The sequence below is a fragment of the Monodelphis domestica genome, chromosome 3 (genome assembly GCF_027887165.1).
Source record: "Monodelphis domestica isolate mMonDom1 chromosome 3, mMonDom1.pri, whole genome shotgun sequence".
Taxonomy (NCBI): Eukaryota; Metazoa; Chordata; class Mammalia; order Didelphimorphia; family Didelphidae; genus Monodelphis; species Monodelphis domestica.
In genome coordinates this window covers 439,311,857-439,330,898 of record NC_077229.1, presented here as the reverse complement: position 1 = coordinate 439,330,898, position 19,042 = coordinate 439,311,857, and the positions used below count along the sequence as shown (strand labels likewise).

Below are 19,042 nucleotides of genomic sequence, written 5' to 3'. Positions count from 1 at the left end.
TGCAAAAGGTATCCTTCCTGTCCATAACAAATTGTAAGGACTAAACCAATATCAGCAATGCAAGTGTCTAAGACAACCATAAGGGACACACGATGACAGAATGAGCAGATGAGAACACAATTCGTTCCGATGGCCATGAAGGCAGCTGTATAGAGCTTGGTGGGACATGGAAAATGCCAAGGTCACTCACAGCATCCCACCAAGGTCATTCACAGCATCCTAGGCCAATCATTCTGCCTTTTGTCTTGCCACTGGACTTGGATAACTCCAGAAGAGAGTGAGACTGATGACTTTGTTCAACTCTGCCTCAATGAAATCCAATTCATAGATACATCATGACTCCAATGTTATTGGTTCTCTTTGAAGATAAAAGGATGAACATGTCTTTATGAATATATAATGAGACAACAGTGCTGTACACACTTGGAACTTTGGAGGTAATCTAATCCAGCCTTCCATCCCAGATAGGAATCCCCTCTAAAAATAGCTCTGATAGATGATTCTTCTGAATTTGGCTTGGGAGCATGTCTTCCCCAGATGGTGCTTTCCATAATTATTTCACTCTTCTTTGTTTTGAGCTTAAGTCTAGCTCCCTTTCCTTCCCCTTCCCCATTGACCCATATTCATTCAATTCAATGAACAATTTGTGGCATGTCCTGGAAAGCTGACACCTGAGCTGATCCTTGAAGTTGGGGCTCCTTAGAAACCTCTGGAATAACACAGACCAGTGGCATATGAGTCTTTCTTCCTTTTTCACATTGAAAGCACTTGAGATATTTCAAAACAACATTCTTGCTCAGTTACCTGTTTCAACTGGTCCTCTTATGTTTTCCAGGACTCTGGCTTTTTTGTCAGAGTTTCAGGAGCACAATCTAATTTAATTATTGTTTCCTTTAAAATAAGGCACCCAAGGGGGCAGCTGGGGAGCTCAGTGGTTTGAGAGTCAAGCTTAGAAATAGGAGATCCCAGGTTCAAATCTGGCCTCAGATACTTCCTAGCTGTGTGATCCTGGGCAAGTCACTTAATCTTTATTGCTTAGCCCTTACACACAGTATTGATTCTAAGGTAAGGGTTTTTAAAAATAAATTTAAAATGACACCCAGGTGACCAAAGGTAATTCAACCTTGCTACTAATAGCAATACAAAGATCCAGGACAATTTCAAGAGGCTTATGAGAAAGACTGCTGTCCACATCAGGAGAAAGAACTGTGGGAGTAGAAACACAGAAGAAAACACATGATTTATTGCTTGTTTATATGGGTATAGGATTTAGGGTTTTGGTGTTAAAAGATTACTCTTACAAAAAGGAATAATATGGAAATAGGTTCTGAGTGATAATACATGTATAATTCAGTCCTTGTCAGCTCTGGGAGGGGGGGGAATGAAATGGAGAGGGAGATAACATGAAGCATGTAACCATGGGGGAAAAAATAAAAAAAAATTAAATTTAAAAATATATTTTAAAAAAGAAAGTGAATCCAAAGATTGCCAAAACCTTTTCCCCTCCCTCTTAACTTAAAAATGAGGCCAACCAGGACAGAAGAAAGTTGGAAGGCATTGCTTTACCCAAATGTTTTCAATTCAAAAATGCCAACTTGAATTGGGTTTTCCTCCATTCAAAACCGAATTTGAAAAGGAAAGGGAAGTATTTTGGGAAACTTCCAACTTAACATGAGAGAACACTGAGGAAACCCCATTCTCTTTAGCCTTTTCTTAAAATCTCTCTCCTTGTGACCAAATCATACTCCCTGATTTTCAGCCCAGTGAGAACATTCAGATATATCAGGGGGGTAGCTAGGTAGCTCAGTGGTTGGAGCTGGGTCTAGAAACGGAAAGTCCTGGGTTCAAATGTGGCCGGACACTTCCTAGCTGTGTGACTCTGGGCAAGTTACTTAACCCCCACTACCTAAACCTTACTGCTCTTTCACCTTAGAACCAATACATAGTATTGATTCTGAGACAGAAGGTAAGGGCTTAATTTTTTTTTTCAAATTAGATATATCAGAATAATTACAGAATGTCCAGTGTGTATACTGCATACTTTTATATTTAATCTACATTAACCTTTTCTCCACCACATTCTTAGGTTCAGATGAAAAATAAAACACTAAATAAAAAAATAATATGCTCTAACCAGAGCAATGTGTAGTGGGATTATCATGTCCATAAAATTAGACGGCAGCCTTAAACTGAACTATACTATCTGCCTTGGCTTTCTCAACATTAAATGAGGATAATGATAGCATCTACCACCCAGGAAGGGTTCTAATGAGGATCAGATGAAATATTTGTAAAATGTGAGCACAATGCCCAGCATATAGTGGATGTCTAAAGTTTGTTTCTTTTCTGATTTAAGGTTAGTGGTTAATAAAATCTTTGGGTCTTTTTGACATGAACTGCTTTTAAGCAAGACCTCCCACTTGCCACAATGTTTTTTTTTAACCACCTAAATCCAAGGCTTGACATTTATTCCTGTAAAATTTCTCTTTACCACCAGTTCTTCTAAACAACTGAAATAATGGAGGCAGCACGGTACAGCAGAACAAGACGTTGTTGTTCAGTCACATCCAACTCTTCATCACCCTGTGAACTATAACTTGCAAAAGTTGTCCTTGGAGTTTTCTTGGTAAAGTTTGCCAGAAGATTAATGCAAATAGAGGTCAAGTGACTTGCCCAGTCACACAGCCAGTGAGTGTTTGAGGCCAAATTTGAACTCGGGTCTTCTTGACGCCAGACCCAGTGCTCTAACCAGAGCCACCTAGCTGCCTCACAATGGAACCAGTAATACCATCCTTTAATGCTTACCACATCTTGTTCAATCCTGAGGGGTCACAATCTCCCCATCTAAAAAGGAGAGGACTAGACGATGTGACATTTGAGTTCTGTGCAATTAGCATTTTCTCCCCAGACTACTCAGTAATGTAGGGAGGATATATTTGATCTCTGTTCCTGGGGATGCAGCTTTGGAGGTTGGGTGAGAGCCAGGCAGGAGAATTTTACCCGCGAGTTTTTACTCATGATTTTTTTACATTTGTTCTGTTATTTCTTTTACTTCAAGTGATTACTAATAAATCTTATGAAATATGATGACATTAATTTAAATTTTACAGTTCCAGTTTTATAATATGAAGCTTGAGTCAACTGTCTGCTGTTTCATTACTAATCAATCCCCTATGTATGTCATCCAAAGATTTGATAGGTATGGCTTCTAGGCTTTCACATTTCACTGATTTAAAAAAGACAAAAACAGCTAAACTAAACTTTGATCTTATGATCAAAGGACAGAGCCCACAAATCACAGAAACAATCACTGATGTCATTAAAGAGAATGATAATGAGGAGACATATCAAAATTTATGCGATAAAGCCAAAGCAGTAATTATGGTCAAATTTATATCCCTGAATGTTTACAACAATAAGATAGAGAAAAAGCAGATAAATGAACTGGGCATAAAACTAAAAAAAAAAATTTAAACCAACAAATTAAAAATCTAATTAGACTAAATTGAAAATCCTAAAAATTAAAGAAATAAAACTGAAAATAAAAGAACTATCAAACTAATAAATAAGAGTAGGAGTTGGTTCTACTAAAAAAAAAACAACAAATAAAATAGATAGGACATTGGCTAACTTGATTTTAAAAAAGGAAAGGAGAATCAAATTACCAGTTACAAAAATGAAAAAGGTGAATTCACTTCCAATGAAGAGGAAATCAAAGTAATCATTAGGAGTTATTTTGCCCTATTATGACAATAGATTTGACAATCTCAGTGAAATAGATGACTACAAAAATATAAATTGCCTAGATTAACAAAAGGGGAAATAGAATACTTAAATGATAATCCAATTTCAAGGGAGAGAACCCTGTGGCATACCAACAGAGAATCCAACTTAATGTAAATTCACTCATCCCTGCCTGTGTTTCAACCTCTCAAAAATTTATCAGTGGGAGTAGCTGATCCATGTGATATGTGAAATTTACAGGAGATAAGCTTGTAGGAAGAGATTTCCTTGAGTGGGAGTGGCCTAAAGAGGCAGAAAAATACAAGATATGCGGTAATAGCTACATAGAGAGGAGAAATAATAAGTGGGCACCCAACGAACAGACATGAGAAAAAACATGAGCTACATCTTGGGTCCATCTAATGGGAGCAATTTGCTACAGTAGATGGTTTATAAAGTAATAGATTAGAAAGGAAAGTGAAATTTGGGCCAGATTTTGAATGCTACATGTTAATGAAAATTTGTGACTAATAAAAAAGGTTTTTTTAAACAGTTGAAAATATAGCAATATATAGAGATTAGCAACTTATTAGTGGGGGGGGGAGAAATGGAGTCCCCCACTACTTAATTTAGGACTAGAGTGAGATGGGATGGAGCCAGAAGGTAGAGAGTGGGGGATAGACTGTTTCTCACCTCTTTCCCTAGTAAAACCCACACTAGATGTCTTCAGAGCCACAAACTGCATTTCTCCTGACTGGATTGAAGTCAATCCAGGACTGAACTGCTTCTCCCTCCCTGAAGAGAAGGTATAGTTTCCTCCCCACGTTTCAGGTCTCTCAGATATTATAAAGCAGGAACTTGATCTGATAAAATAGCTATTTATTCTTGATAGTTTATTGCCCCACATAAGGTAGGGTAAGATTGTGGGATAAGGTAATGGGAAAGTGGGAGTAGAAAGTCCCCAATAATTAACAACTGAACCCCTTCTCCCCAAATCCTGCAGGGTCAGTTGTGAGAGCTGTCCTGACTTCTAACTCCTAGTTATGTCAAGTTCAAGGGCTGCTTTAGAGGGATAGAGAAGAAATCTTCCCGGGATGGATGGCTTTATGACAAAGTCCTGTCCACTCCTGTTGTCTTCCACTGGACTCGGGGGTCTGGATTCACAGAAGGAGGATCAACTCTCAGAGGTTCTCTCCGACCAAGCTCTCTGGAGGGCTCCCCAAAGAGAAGTGTCTTAACTGCTTGGATTCTCGCAGCTCTTCAGTTCCTTCTCTGGAATTCTGTCCTTCTTGCCCTTCCCCTGCTTGATTTTGTTCTTCTAGCAGATTGAGTCTGGGTTTCCTCTTACACAATCTATTGCTCACTGTGTCAAATCTACTTTCTTCAGCCAACATTCAGCACTGCACAGCCTTTCACTCCTTCTTGGCTCCTCCACCACTGACAAACCCATCTGCTTGGTGTCTGCTGCTCATCATCGACTTCTCTAGCCCTCTCCCTTATAATAATAATCCTTATATCCTTTTAATGGATATCCATAATGTACCTATTCTAATCATGCCTTTATTCTGTACTCCTTTGGCATGGCAGTATTTTTTAAAAATTCCTTTTTTGTAAGGGTACTCAGCTGTACCTTTTGTAGAAGAGATGCTCCAAAACCTTGTTTTCATTCAACATACTCTGTTAAAAGCAAACTTTGCCCTATGGCTTTGGATAAATCTGAAGAATCTATAATAGTATTAGGGAGTCTGGAGAGAGGAGGAGTGTGACAGGAAGTAGGATCTGAACCCAGTATGTAAGAAAACTGAAGCTCACAATCATAGTAGATAAGAGTTCAATAAACTACAAAAAAGAAAATCTTTTGGGGTACTTTCCATTTTAGATGAATTCATTTAGAATATGATTTGAGGTACAAATTTAAAGCAATACTGGCTGAATGTCTAGAAAAAAAAAATATTGGAGCAACTAGGTGGCTCAGTGGAAAGAAAGCCAGACCTGGAGTTGGGTTCAAATCTGACCTCAGACACTTAGCAACACGAACCTAGGCAAGTCACTTAACCTCAACTGCCCAGCCTTTATGCTCTTCTGCCTTGGCACTGATACTTAGAATCGATTTTAAGAGAAGGTTAAGGGTAAAAAAAAGTCAAAATAATTAAGAGAAATGTAATAACCCCAAACCACAAAATAACAGGTCAAAATTAACATTTCCGTGTGTTGTTCATGTTTATGTCAGTCTGTATGTTTACATGTGTGTAAAACAAATTAAAGAATGAGAGGCTTAAGATATTTATGAGTTTTTATATTCATTATAAAATGTTAATTCTTAGAATTAAAGAATTTACTCTTATTAAAATGAGAATTAAGTTATTCTTCTCTACTTCATCACAGTAACAAACTTATTTTAAAACATTTTAATATTGTGTGAAACCATTTATACACCTATTTGCCCAACATTTTTTTGTTGTCAAAGGACTTTGCATTTGGTATAAATACATACTAAATTCTCATTACTTCTTTAATTTTCTAACACTAATCTTTCCCTACATAATACTTTCCCCACATCACTTGGAAGTATTCCTCATTTTATTTTCAGTGATCAGATATTTAAAGAATCTAATCATTTTTCAGTCTGTCTTTTTTATTAATCAAGTGTTTCAAATGTATTTATTCAGTGTCTAAAAATGGCAAAAACAGATTAAAGGAGGATCACTGAAAAATCACCTCAAATCCCGAGCAGGCAATACTCTTCTGTAGTCAATAAAAACTGAGGTCACAGAAGCTGTACAGACTGTATGTTACTTAGAAAAACAAAAACACCTGCTCTTTTTTACACTGAACCAATTATAGGGGCTGGAAGGTAGGAAGGTGAGGAAACCTTCCCTAAAATTCTTCTTCAGCTTGCTTGCTGCGAGTCTGCTTCAGCTGTTGCAACCTCTCAATTGTTTCAGAGACAGTTCGTTCTCCATGCACCTTGTTATCTCTTGTACGGATATTCACAGTTCCACTAGTTTTCTCTTTTTCACCAACAACTAAGAGACACAAAACACAAAATTTCCATTAGACCAGACTAAGAATAAATATAAGGATACTATTTAGTGTTTTCTTGCTTCTTTAAAAGGACATAATAGGCAGCTATGTGGCTCAGTGGGTAGAAATGGGAGGCTCTGGGTTCGATTCTGGCCCTAGACATTTTCCAATTGTGTGACCCTGGGCAAGTCACTTAACCTCAACTGCCTTACCGTTACTGTACTCAGCCTTGAGACAGGAAAAGGGCAGGCCTGACCAGGACTTGATCCTGAGGAGAGACTCATTTTTTCTCTCCTGGTGACTGGACATCCTTCCCTCCATCAAACCCCAACAAAGTGGCCAGCTGGAGAAGACATTAAGCCTCTGACAACACTACCTCACAGTTCCTGGTGCCCTGGCTCTGAACTGTGCCAGTTGGGCCAAGACCAGGGCTAGCCAAGTCTGACTCTCTCAGGGGGCCCAAGGCTGCCAAGGCTTGGGTTCCCCAACTTGAGGAGGGAGGAAGGGATAGCTAGAATTAGGGACACCTTTTTCTCTTTCCTCACAAACTTTTCCTGCAGCCATTTCCCTGTGTTATCCCCAGCTTAATTAGTTTAGAATAAAGGTTGCTGTCTTTCCCAAATTGACTTGAGTATGAGTGGGCCAGTATGAGAGGGAGAGTAATCTCCCTGAGGAGGAAAGTTCTAGACATTAGTAGATGAGGAAGACAAGAGCCAGTTTGGGGAAGCAGCCACACTTGAGGGAAGGTTGAAGGAGGAAACTACTCCCTCTCCCTCTCCTCTCTCTTGGCCCATTTTTACATCAGCTGTCTCCCCTGGTCCCTGCTTTGAGAGAGAAGATCTCCATTCTTCCTCTCTCCTTTTACCATCAACTAATTCCTCTATTACATCTTGGCACCCCAGAATTTCAAAAGAACCCCCATTATAGAAATCTTTAGGGAACAACTGTCACTGACTGATAGTTGGAACTCTTCAGGCCAGCAGCCATTGTCAGTGGCTCTGCCTAAGAGTTTCCACACAGGATCAACAAGACATCTTGATTCCTGGTGGAGGGAGAAGAAGCCATTCACAAACTGCTACTCTGTGACAGTTGGAATACAGGGGAAGGAGAAATCATTTTGAAAAGGGCTATGCTAGGGCAGCCACCATATAGGATCTAAACATCTAGAAATGACCATTAACAGTTTTCATTTTTACCTAGAATGAAGTTATATTGGGCTAGCTGTGCATTTCTGATCTTCTTGTTCAATGTACAGCCTGGATCCAAATCACTGTCAGTCATTAAATTAGCATTGTGGAACTGTTGTTGTACCTAGACAAGATAGGTTATGTTAACCTTCATTTTCAAACTGTATTTTGATTAATGATTTTATAGCACATTAGTGGCACTTAATCTCCTTAATCTTCAAGAAGGTAGTGTGGAAAACAACACTAATATACTCTGATGGACATACTTTAAATATTGCATTAAAACAATACTAAAGAATATTTCGATGATAATAAGAAATTCTGCTCTATAAATAAAAGCAATAGCTGAATTAACTGCTCACTTTATGAAATACAAAGTGCAAACAGAAGTCATTCTTTTTGGAATAGAGATCCAGTTGTATCACTGACCATAAATAGGCTAGTATTGGCTTCCATTTGGTATCTATGAAATGGCTCTAAGCCTTTACATAGGTTAGTTTTTTTTTATTGAATACATTACGAAGATTCGCAATATCCAAAGTAATCAACAGTAACTATACTCGACTTTCTGTAAGAACAAGTATTAACTTACTTTTTTTTTTGCAAAAAGCAAAAATGCTTGAGTACACACAATCAAAAAATGGTAACAGCCTCTATTTTAAACATGGTGAAGGAACATCATCTAACTGATTAACATAAATCTGTCCTGCAGCAAATTACCAGGCAAGGCTACCTTCGAAATAATTTAAATAAACTTGAAGAACACATCCTAGTTATGTTTAAAAAAAAATATGTATAAACAGTTCTTTTTCTTAAAAACACAATTTTTCTTATGAAAACAAGATGAGCATTAAATGAAGGCAGCTGCTATTGCTATAGGTAATGACACATTTAATACAATAAATTTCAAATGCAATTTTAAAGAAATTTTAAAGCTTGAAAACCATAATGTGTAAAGAATAGAAACTAACATTCTGGAACATTCTTGGTAGTCAGCTCTTTAAATCCCACCCCATGTCCTGGTCGCTGACATACCTCAAATAGTTACCTTTATCTCCCAACAACAGCTCAACTAGGTTTCTCTTTTTTTTTTTTCTTAACTGTCTTATGTACTTGGTTAGTGTGAATGTTTCTACCTATACAACAAGCTAACACTACTGCTACTTTTAAAGAAGCCCTTTGAATAAAGCCATTCATTCATTTCACAATGTCTTCTATTTTTTAAAAGTGAAAAATTCCAAATAAGCCATACTTCAGGAAACTTCTGGGACACCTGATCAATCTCAAATCTCTTAAAAATAGGAATTATGCATATAAGATAGACAATAAGAACCATAAAGAGGTAAAAACTTGATAAGCAAACAGCACCAAGCTCAGCCAATTCTAGTCCGGTGTATGATTCTGGGCAAATTAGCATCTCTTTTGCATTTTTCTACTCTCATCAGTAAAATGAGGATAGTAGTAACCGTTTGGCCAAGTACAGACATTTATTATCAATGAAATATAAGAGTACTCTGAAAACTATAAAGTTCTATAAAAGTGATACTAGTATCTCTACTATATTTCAAGCATATTATTAGTTAATTTGGCTTTTGTAGACTTTTCACAAAACCTTGTTTCTATCAGAAAATGCAGCTCAAATTCCAAATGCCTAACATATACTAATTCATAAACTGTAGCCTGCCTATAGTTGACAATTATGTATGGCAATGAAATACGACAAAATTTAGTTATCTGCTCCTATGTTAAAAGAACAAGACGCATAATAGATAATCTTAACATTTATTTCCCAATTAAAATGACTTTTAAAATCTTTACACTTCATGAGTGTTGGGATAAGCCAAAAATTTCCAATGAAATCATGTCAAAGGACAAAATATCAGTTAACCAAATTAAAAATTGCCATTTGCAACCGAAGCATAACAGCTAGATGATATATGAATAAACAAAGTGTTTTCCTTGCTGTGGACGTTGGCTGAACACATTTTTTACTTAGCAGGTCTTGAAAATCTACAAATAGTTCACAAAGGCCTGCCAAGGAAAATGTCAGCAGTAAAGCTTATGCCAAATTTGCTTTATGGATTACCTTTTGGGCATATTCATCACATGTTGGTCCCACTGGTACTACCATTACTTGACGAGGAGACAGCCAAAAAGGCCTGTGGGAGAAAATGAAAATGTTAGGCATATTAGTTGTTAGTAACAATGGTATAATTTTCCTTAGATCTGCTCTCAATACAATTCTTTTTTTCCTGAAATACATAATGGGAACTTTAAAAGTTGCTGAGCCTTGTACAGATTTTCTTTTTCAATGCCCAATTAATATCTGAATAGAATGCTACTCATAATGATGGCAAAGCTTCAAAACTTCTGATCAGGAATAAACTATCACTCACTGACCTTTTAACTAAGTTTTTGTGTCTTGTTTTCCACGCTCTTTAAAAGCAAGAACTATGCCATATACTTTGCATGTAACTTGGTTGGGGATGATATCCATGTTGTGAGCCTGGGTAACAGAGAGGATAGTGGAGTCCTCAACAAAAATAAGAACATTTGTAAGAAGGGCTTGATTTAGGGATGAAGATAATGAACCCCATCTTGGGAATGCTGAATTTAAGATGTCAATAGGACATGCAGGCAGACATGCTGAGAAAAGGCAGTTGAAAATGAGATCCTAAAATTCAGAAGAAAAATTAGGGCTGAGTACAGACTTGGGAATCATCTAGGTAGACATGATCACTAAACACACAGGATCTGACAAGATCCTAAAAAAGAATGTGTAACGAAAGCAGATAGCTCAGGACAGTTTTAGGGGACATCCATAGCTACTGAGGGGGAGATGGAGGCTTTTAAGCAAAAAGTAAGAAGGAATGGTATGGTATCGACAGAGGAAAATTATGAAAGCAACAACAGGAAAATTAAGCAACAAGAATATCCAAGTGTTAAACAAGTGTTGTATAACTGAAAATCTGTTACCCTAAGAAAGAACTACATTTCCCAGGAGCCCTTCTTGTTGTCATGTACTTTATGTAGACAGGGGATATTAGGCAGGGACATGGAAGGTCCTGCCCTCTTTGGCGTCTTAGCTTGATGGTGGTGAATGGGATTTTCAACAAGCTGATCAGTCATGGGCATGTGGTCTTAATTTTGTATCCTCTTTATTCCTTGATTTCTAACAATCATTAATAAATCCCTTAAAATATAACATTTTAATATTTGAGATCTAATTTTAATTTTTACAGTGTCAAAAGGTACAGAAAGGTCAACCAAAATGAGAAAAGTACCCTCAGATTTAGCAAGCAAATTCCTGCTAACTTTGGAAAGATTAGTTTCTGTCAAGTAATGAGATCTGAAGCCAAATTATACAGTTTAAAATTGGGATGGAAGTAAGGAGTTGGAAGCAGTGAGTGAGGATGAGAGTTTGGCTATGAAAGGCAAAACAGAAATAGGACAATAAACTTGAAGTGATTAGCAGGGCCGAGTGAAGATTTTTTTAAGGAAGATTCCTGCATATATTTGTATGGAAGGGCTCAAGAGATTAAAAAAAGATTGAAGGTAAAGCTGGAGTGAAAGGCTACTTCCTTAGAAACTAGAGGAAAGGAGGAAGGATAACTAACAGGAAAGAAGAACAAAAAACTATTTTATCATACAGCAGGGTGTTAAAATCCTCTGTTGGGTGAGAGAAAAGGGTTGCCTAGGGGACTTAAGGAAGAGGAAAGAAGAAGCTGTCAAGATTATGATAGATGGCATATAATTTTATTTCACTCTCTTATTTCAATTGCCTTTCCAGCTACTTTTTAAAATGCCTTTTAAGTTATTCAGATTATATAAGGGGCAAAGCTTATTTTGCTTATAACTGAAGAGATTTTTTTCTTTTTATCATGCATGTACATAGAACTGTATTTGTGTATTTTCTTATTCTCAGGGCATCATAGATGCCTTCAAAAAGATGTGTCTCCTGTACTCATTTTGATTTTGTGGAAAATGTTATGTAACTTAAAAAGACAGGTCTTTTATTTCACTAATAGTATGACAACAAATCATATAAAGTACATGTCAACAAAAAGGCTCTCCACTTCACAAAACAAAGTACTTAAAATCAGACATTAATTTAGTCACATTTTCTCTCTAAAACAGCTTATGTTTCATATATTTGTGCTATTCTAAAGTAAAAAGGTAGTTGGGAAGGCTCTGGAGTCAAAGGTTTTAGGTCCAAATCATACATCTGATGGATATCTGTGAAATCTATGTGGACATACACACAAATGAATATATGCACATGTATAGCACACACCCATTAATATGTTTACATGCATACATATAGTTTTAAAAAAAAACACTTTTTCTAGAATAGCATTTTGAATTAAAAAACCTACTTATAAGCATACAAAAAGGCAAAGCTAAGCAGGTTAATTTAAAAAATATGATCATTTTTGGCTGGAGATTTTTATCTTTTTCACAACACATTAAAATCTATATGTGATGCTGGTGGCATTTATAAATTACCTTGAGATTTACAAAGTCTTCACAATGATCATGTGACATAGTTACTAGAGGGCTTATTATCCTTATTTTACAGAAAGGAAAACTGTTTATACAGACCAATGAACTGAATGCAGGCTGAATTATACTTTTTAAACTTTCTTTGTGTTTTTCTTTGCAAAATGGCTTACAAAGAAATGTTTTGCATGACTTCACATGTAAAACCTCTATCAAATTGCTTGCTTTTTCAAGAAGAGGGTGTAGAAGGAAGAGAATTTGGAACTCAAAAACATTTTTTAAATGAATGTTATTTTTTAAAAAAGTAATTGGGAAATATTCATTAAAATAAATGAAAAATCTATTTTTTTAAAATAGTGACAAAGTCATAGATCAGAAAAAGCTCAATTAAAATACTCTTTCTTCTCACCCTACAAATAAACATAAAAGACAAAGATATTGCTTTCTTAGGTTGCCTTACATATTTAGATATAAGTAGCTGCATGGAATAGTGGAGAGGGAAAAGGCCTTGGAATCAGAAGACCTAGCTTTAAGTCTTGCCTCTGACACATGCTGGCTATGTGTAACCTCTTGGTGCTAAGTTACAGAGAAGGTGCCAACCTGCATAAGTAGAATAAGGTTCTTGACCAAGAAATTCCCTATATTAAGTGAAATCATAGATCCAGTTGGCATCCCTATCCAGATACTACCATTTTATCCCCATTCAATCCCCATTCATCTATGTAGATATAAATATATACTTAGCATATATGCTTAGCCCCAGCATAAATTTTGTCCTTGTATTCCTATTCCAGAGACACAAAGACAAAAGAAAACATTCTCCACCCTCAAAGAGCTTATGTTCTTAATTTTTATTGTTATCATATTTATATTTCACTTACATTTCCCAATATATCCTTTCCCACCCATTCCCCTGAGGGCCATCCGTTATAACAAAGAATTAAAAAGGAGAGACAAAAAGTTAAGTAAAACTAATCAACCCATTAACCCAGTCTGATAATTTATGCCGGTATTACAGTAAGTAAACATGCTTCTGCCTTACCATTTGCCTCCATAGTTTTCAGTTAGGATAGCAATCATTCTTTCCACAGATCCTAAAATGGCTCTATGAATAATTACTGGCCTTTTTTTATCATCACCATCATGACTATGAAGGAAAAAAAAATTATTTGCTTATTTCATAGTAAATATACACACAAATATATTTCAATACTCTAATAAGGATCTATAATTTCCTTGATATCAGTGCTCCCTCTACTGGCACAGATCACAACCCTTACATAACTTAGTAGACAGCTGTTTAAAGATGTCTTGGCTAAAAACTTCACATTTTATGGCCAACCTAATCATGGAAATCTTCAAATTTAACCAGATAGGTCCTAGGAAAACAGAGTCCAAAATGGGGCCCATACTCAAAGATTTCCCAGCTAGACTGGCCCCACAAGCATTAACTTCCATTTATATTGCCTTCAAAAGGCATATAATGAAACATCACAGGGACGCTTTATTGGACAAGCCTTTAACATTCCTTAAATAAAAGACTCACTTGCGAAATGACACAGATGTACACTTACCTCACATAAGTAAGATTAAATCTAATTGGTAGTTGAAAATCTAGTTGAATTGTTGCACACTGGTGGTATCGACCAATAGCATCTTTAATCTGAATATCAATCTAAGAAAGGAAGACCAAATTTACTGTAAAATAATCCCCATAGTAATAAAGAACGGTAAAAAAAGTTTTTTGTTGCCAATCTCTTTTTTTAATCAAAACTGAGCAATAATTAAATTAAATGTATACTGTATGTACAACACTATGCTAGGTGCTACAGGGAAAAAATATTAATGCTAAGATCCCTGCCCTTAAAGAATATACCCTCTTGCAGAGGGATAAGATAAATTAAAATATATTAAGTACAAAAAAGATACTACAATATTAGCTAATATTTACAAAGTACAAAATAATTGACACAACACTTCATATGAGCTTCTGAACAAGTTCGACACGAATCATTAGCTTTATTTTACAAGTGAGGAAACTGACATTTGGAGAGTTTAAAGTGACACAGTCATGGCCATCCACAATTGGAGGTTGGAAGTGAACAGAGATTTTCTGGACTCTAAATCCAACTCTCTATCTACCATATCATATTACCTATCAGGTACAAATGAAGGACTGTGAAAATTCCTGAAAGGGAAAAATCATTTCTGACCTGTGGGCATGCCTGGAATAGCTTTGGGAAGGATAATGAAGGGAGTCTGAAGAGAGAGGAAGGTTTTAACTCAGGAAGAGCTATTTGAAAAAGGCCTTAAAAGATGGACATGCTTTTAGAAGACAGAAATGAAGGCTGGAGGGCACAGGGCACACAAGCAAAGTGTAGTGGAGGGCCCTGACAAAGACAGAAGCATAAAAGCATTAGATAGGCTAAAAGAATGGTGAATGACAGAGTGGGGCTGAAATATAAGGGAGGTCAGTGGAAGGAATGGGGAAAGAGAAAGTTGTACCCTGAATTTGCCCAACATTAGGAAGATTAGTCCAGGAGCTGTGTGCAGAACTGACTTCGGAAGGAAGGGGAGTATGACTCAGTAGGCAACAAGAACCAAGTAAAGGACCTGGCTGCAGCCACACTGAAGGACGGGAAGGCATGGAATGATATTTTGGAAAGCAAGGGAACTGGGTTTACAACCAAGAATCAACTACCCAGCAAAATTGATTATATTCTCACAGGGGAAAGAATGGTCATTTAATAAAATAGAAGACTTCCAAGCATTCCTAAAAAAAAGACCTGACAAACAGAAAATTTGATGCCCAAAACACAGAACTCAAAGAGAACCACCAAAAGGTAATTAAGGGGGGTGGGGGGTGGGGGGGAGAGGAGGAGAAGAACCAAGTAAAAAGTCAGTCAACATGCATTTACTGAGCCCATAAAAGCACTGTATTAAGCACTAGTGACGTAAAGAGAGGCAAACAGCCCCATCTCTAGAGGAGCTCACAGCCTAAGGAGGGAGACAGTGTGTAAACAACTAAAATAATTACATACAAACAGGATATGTGTGTACTGGACAAGCAGGCGACAAACTTCAGAGAGAAGGCACTAGGACCGAGGAGGGAAGCCATGGAAAGGTTTCCTGGAGAATGTAAGACTTTAGAAGACATGAAAGCCAGGAGGCAGAGGTAAGGAGGAAAAGGTTAGTCTTGGAGGGCAGTGTGTAAAAATGTCAAGTGTCTGGAATGGAGTGTCTTGTGCAAGAAACAGTGAAGAGGTACCACAATAATTAAATCAAGAAAGAACAAATTAGAGTGGTAGAAGTGAGAATTGAAACAGGAGACATAGGGGGAAAACATGAACCAACAAGATTTGTGAACTATTTAGATATAAGGGATAAAGAAGGAGGTGGGATAAAAAAGAATGAAGTTTTGAGAATAGGAGACTGATAAGATCACAGTGGTATCATTTGTTGGATGAACATTAAAGAAGTGCTTACTATATACAAAGAAACATAAATTGGAAGCGTGTTGTTTCATCTCCCTGGCATATTTCCTCATCTGTAAAAAGAGGATACTGGGTTAAGAAATGTCTGAAGTTCATTAGCTCTAAAGCTGAATTATAAAGTGCAACTTTGGAGATGAAAAAATAAGAAGTTTGTTTTGGATGCTTTAAACTTCAAGGCATAGATAAATGGAGTAGTCTGAGTAGAGATATTTATTTGGCACTTGAAAATACATATCTGGGAGAGATGAGGGCTATAAGATATGGATTTGGAGGATCATCAGGCAGAGATACTTGAAGCCACAGGAGTAAATAAGAACAGAGATTTGGAGGAGATAGAAGGGCACATGTGACAGACAGAAAGAAAAAAAAGGCTAAGAGCTGAGATTTCTATAACATTTACTTACATTTATGGGTTTAGAGAAGTGAAAGGAAACAGGAGCCAGAAGGGACAAAAAGACCAAGTTACAGAAGGGAGGACAGAATAAACCTTAAGAAAGATACAGTCAATTGCCAAATAATGCCATCTAAATAAAAGGACTGAGAAAAGACCACTAGATTTGGTGTTTAGCTTTCAAAACCTTCACAACCTGGTCCCAACTTATCTTTCCGTTACCCTCCTCTGGCACTTTTTCATCCAGCCAAACTGACCTCATCTCTGCTCCTCTCATGTGACTTTCCATCTCCTATCTTAATACTTTTGCCATTTCCACTGCTTGTGATGCACACTCTCCCTGCCTCCACCTCAGAGAATGTCTTTCTTCCTTCAAGACACACATTCTACATGAAGGTATATTTCCTTTCCCGATTCCTTCTTCCCCAAATATGCTGTGCAAGGCACTGCTCCTTTAAGGCACTTCTCTTTAATGTAGCGTCTTAAAAATTACTTTTGCAAAAAAAAAAAAAAGACTCAAATCAATTGGTAAAGATTGAAAGACATTGCCTCTTTGATAGACGAACATGTTGGTATTCAAAAGGAGGTAAACTAAAGTAATTTTGTTACAAAAAAGAACAGAAAATGAACTGTGAAATATACATAAATCACATTGTAACAGATAAGAGTGATTATTTGTTTAATGAGAAAGAAAAAATCTATTAGTCAAAAACTGAGAAAATATGAATATGAAAAAAGTTGTCAAGAACAAGGAATAAAAGAGTAATATTCAATGAAGCTGAAAATTGGGTGTGGCCAGGTTGTAAAAAAGCTTTAAAAGCTAAATTGCGTTTTAAATTTGGTCCTAAAGACAGAAGGAAGATACTATCCATTGGTTGTTCCTCACTCTCCCTACATGAAAAGCTTTTCATATCTTCCTGATGTGAAATGACAATCTGTTACCTTCAAAACTACAATCCCCAGCAAAAACTAGGATTCCCAGAACCCCACTCACTTCCTGTTGTTACGTGCTGAGGTAGACAGGGTATGAATTGGGTGGAGTTTCGTGTCTAGCCCTCTTTTCCTTCCTACAGCTTTGGTGTAGTGGACATTTTAAGCAGAGAGAACACTTAGTCTTGTGGTTCTATTTTGTCAGATAATAAACTTTATAAAAAAATAATACTTGAAATATTGTACATTAATTTAACTATTACACTAATGACATACTATTTGCTGTCTTTATATATAAACAAAAAAATTTCAGTGGCATTAAAGATAAATACTTCAAAAGTGAGAAGAGAATGAAAGTTATGCTAATTGTCTCCCAGTCACCCTATGTTATGCAGAGTGAGGTGGGAAAGGAGCAGCTTCCACTGAATAAAATTGTCAAGAATATTATTTCATCAGAGAAAAGCCCCCCTCAAACTGCCCGCATCAACATTTTCAGGTACTAACCTTTGGTCCATAGAAAGCTCCATCCCCTGGGTTTAACTCCCACTTTTCGCCAAATTCATTAAGGCTGCTTTCAAGTTGCTAAAGATAACAAAACAGATTAAAAGAGAAATCTGTTCAATTCCCTTCAATTCTAATTTCAAACTAAAGATACTTTCTTACCCAATCACATGCTACAAATCCCAGTAAACATAACAATTACTTCTAAAACAATGTATATTTTTTAAAAATCAATTAACCAGGAAGACAATATAGCTTAATTTTCTGTATTGTATGGGTTCCCCAAAGAGAACATCCAACATCCTCCTCAAAGCCTCTTGCTTTGGCTCATTTGAAAACTGGATTTCTTACATATTGCTCAGATCAATTCAATCAGAGAAGTTTTCTAATAAAATGAAAATCCCATTACCTTTTCAGCTTGATTCCAGATTTCAACATCTCCAAGGAATTTTTCTGGGCGAGTTGACAGATTCAGTTTAAAGGAAAATCCAAACACATTATATACTGTACGCAAGAAGTCCAAACAATTTTTTATCTCCTCTTCAATCTGTTTTGTTTTAAAAAGTGGTTGAAAAATGCATTGATTACTTGCTTTTACTTAAGTTGTGACATTTAAAATGTTATTTCATAGGACCTAATGAGTACCTGCTCCATGGTACAAAATATGTGAGCATCATCCTGCTGGAATCGCCTTACTCTAGTGAGCCCTGTGAGAGCACCTGACAGCTCATTTCGATGAAGTACCCCAAAGTCAGCTAATCGCAAGGGTAATTCTCTCCAGGATCTGGGTCGGTGATCAAACATAAGGCTTAAAATAAAAAGTATTAAAATCCATTGATATTCAAATTCATAAACAGCAAATTTCTTCAGTAGCATTGGGCAAAATGTTACATTAAAACAATGATTCTCAACTTTCTGATCTCAAATCTCTTTCAATACTATTAAAAACTGAGAGCTTTATTTTATGGGGTTATATCTATCCATATTAAACATATCAGAAGTCAAAAGTATCTTGGGATTATTATGAAAACAGTCTTGACTTAACAGACCCTTTGGCAGTCCCCAAACCACATTTTGAGGACTACTAATTATAATTTGTAGATTCCTATAGAAAACTGACAGAAAGTCTTTCTATTTCAAAGTAATACAAGCAACTTCTCTCAAACTTTGAGTTACTGAGTTAGTCATAGACTATTGTTATAAGCCAATCTTAAATGCCTTGTATAAATAAGTCTACAGAAAATACATTCTGAAACAATCAGCACTAGACAACAGTAATTTATTTGCCTGTG

General features: G+C 36.5%; 1 protein-coding gene across 1 annotated transcript in view; it reads right to left on the bottom strand.

Moving 5' to 3' along the window:
* Positions 1-5,998: 5,998 nt before the first annotated feature.
* Positions 5,999-19,042, bottom strand: part of TARS1 (threonyl-tRNA synthetase 1) — a 51,084-nt gene continuing 38,040 nt past the window's right edge. Inside the window, exons 12-19 of the mRNA XM_007487496.3 lie at positions 18,396-18,558; positions 18,160-18,297; positions 17,754-17,831; positions 14,009-14,109; positions 13,477-13,581; positions 10,021-10,093; positions 7,944-8,058; positions 5,999-6,749 (exon numbers count right to left, since the gene is read on the bottom strand). Coding sequence (XP_007487558.1) covers positions 6,601-6,749; positions 7,944-8,058; positions 10,021-10,093; positions 13,477-13,581; positions 14,009-14,109; positions 17,754-17,831; positions 18,160-18,297; positions 18,396-18,558 — 922 coding nt within the window. The 3' untranslated portion in view covers positions 5,999-6,600. The remainder of the gene's footprint in view (positions 6,750-7,943; positions 8,059-10,020; positions 10,094-13,476; positions 13,582-14,008; positions 14,110-17,753; positions 17,832-18,159; positions 18,298-18,395; positions 18,559-19,042) is intronic.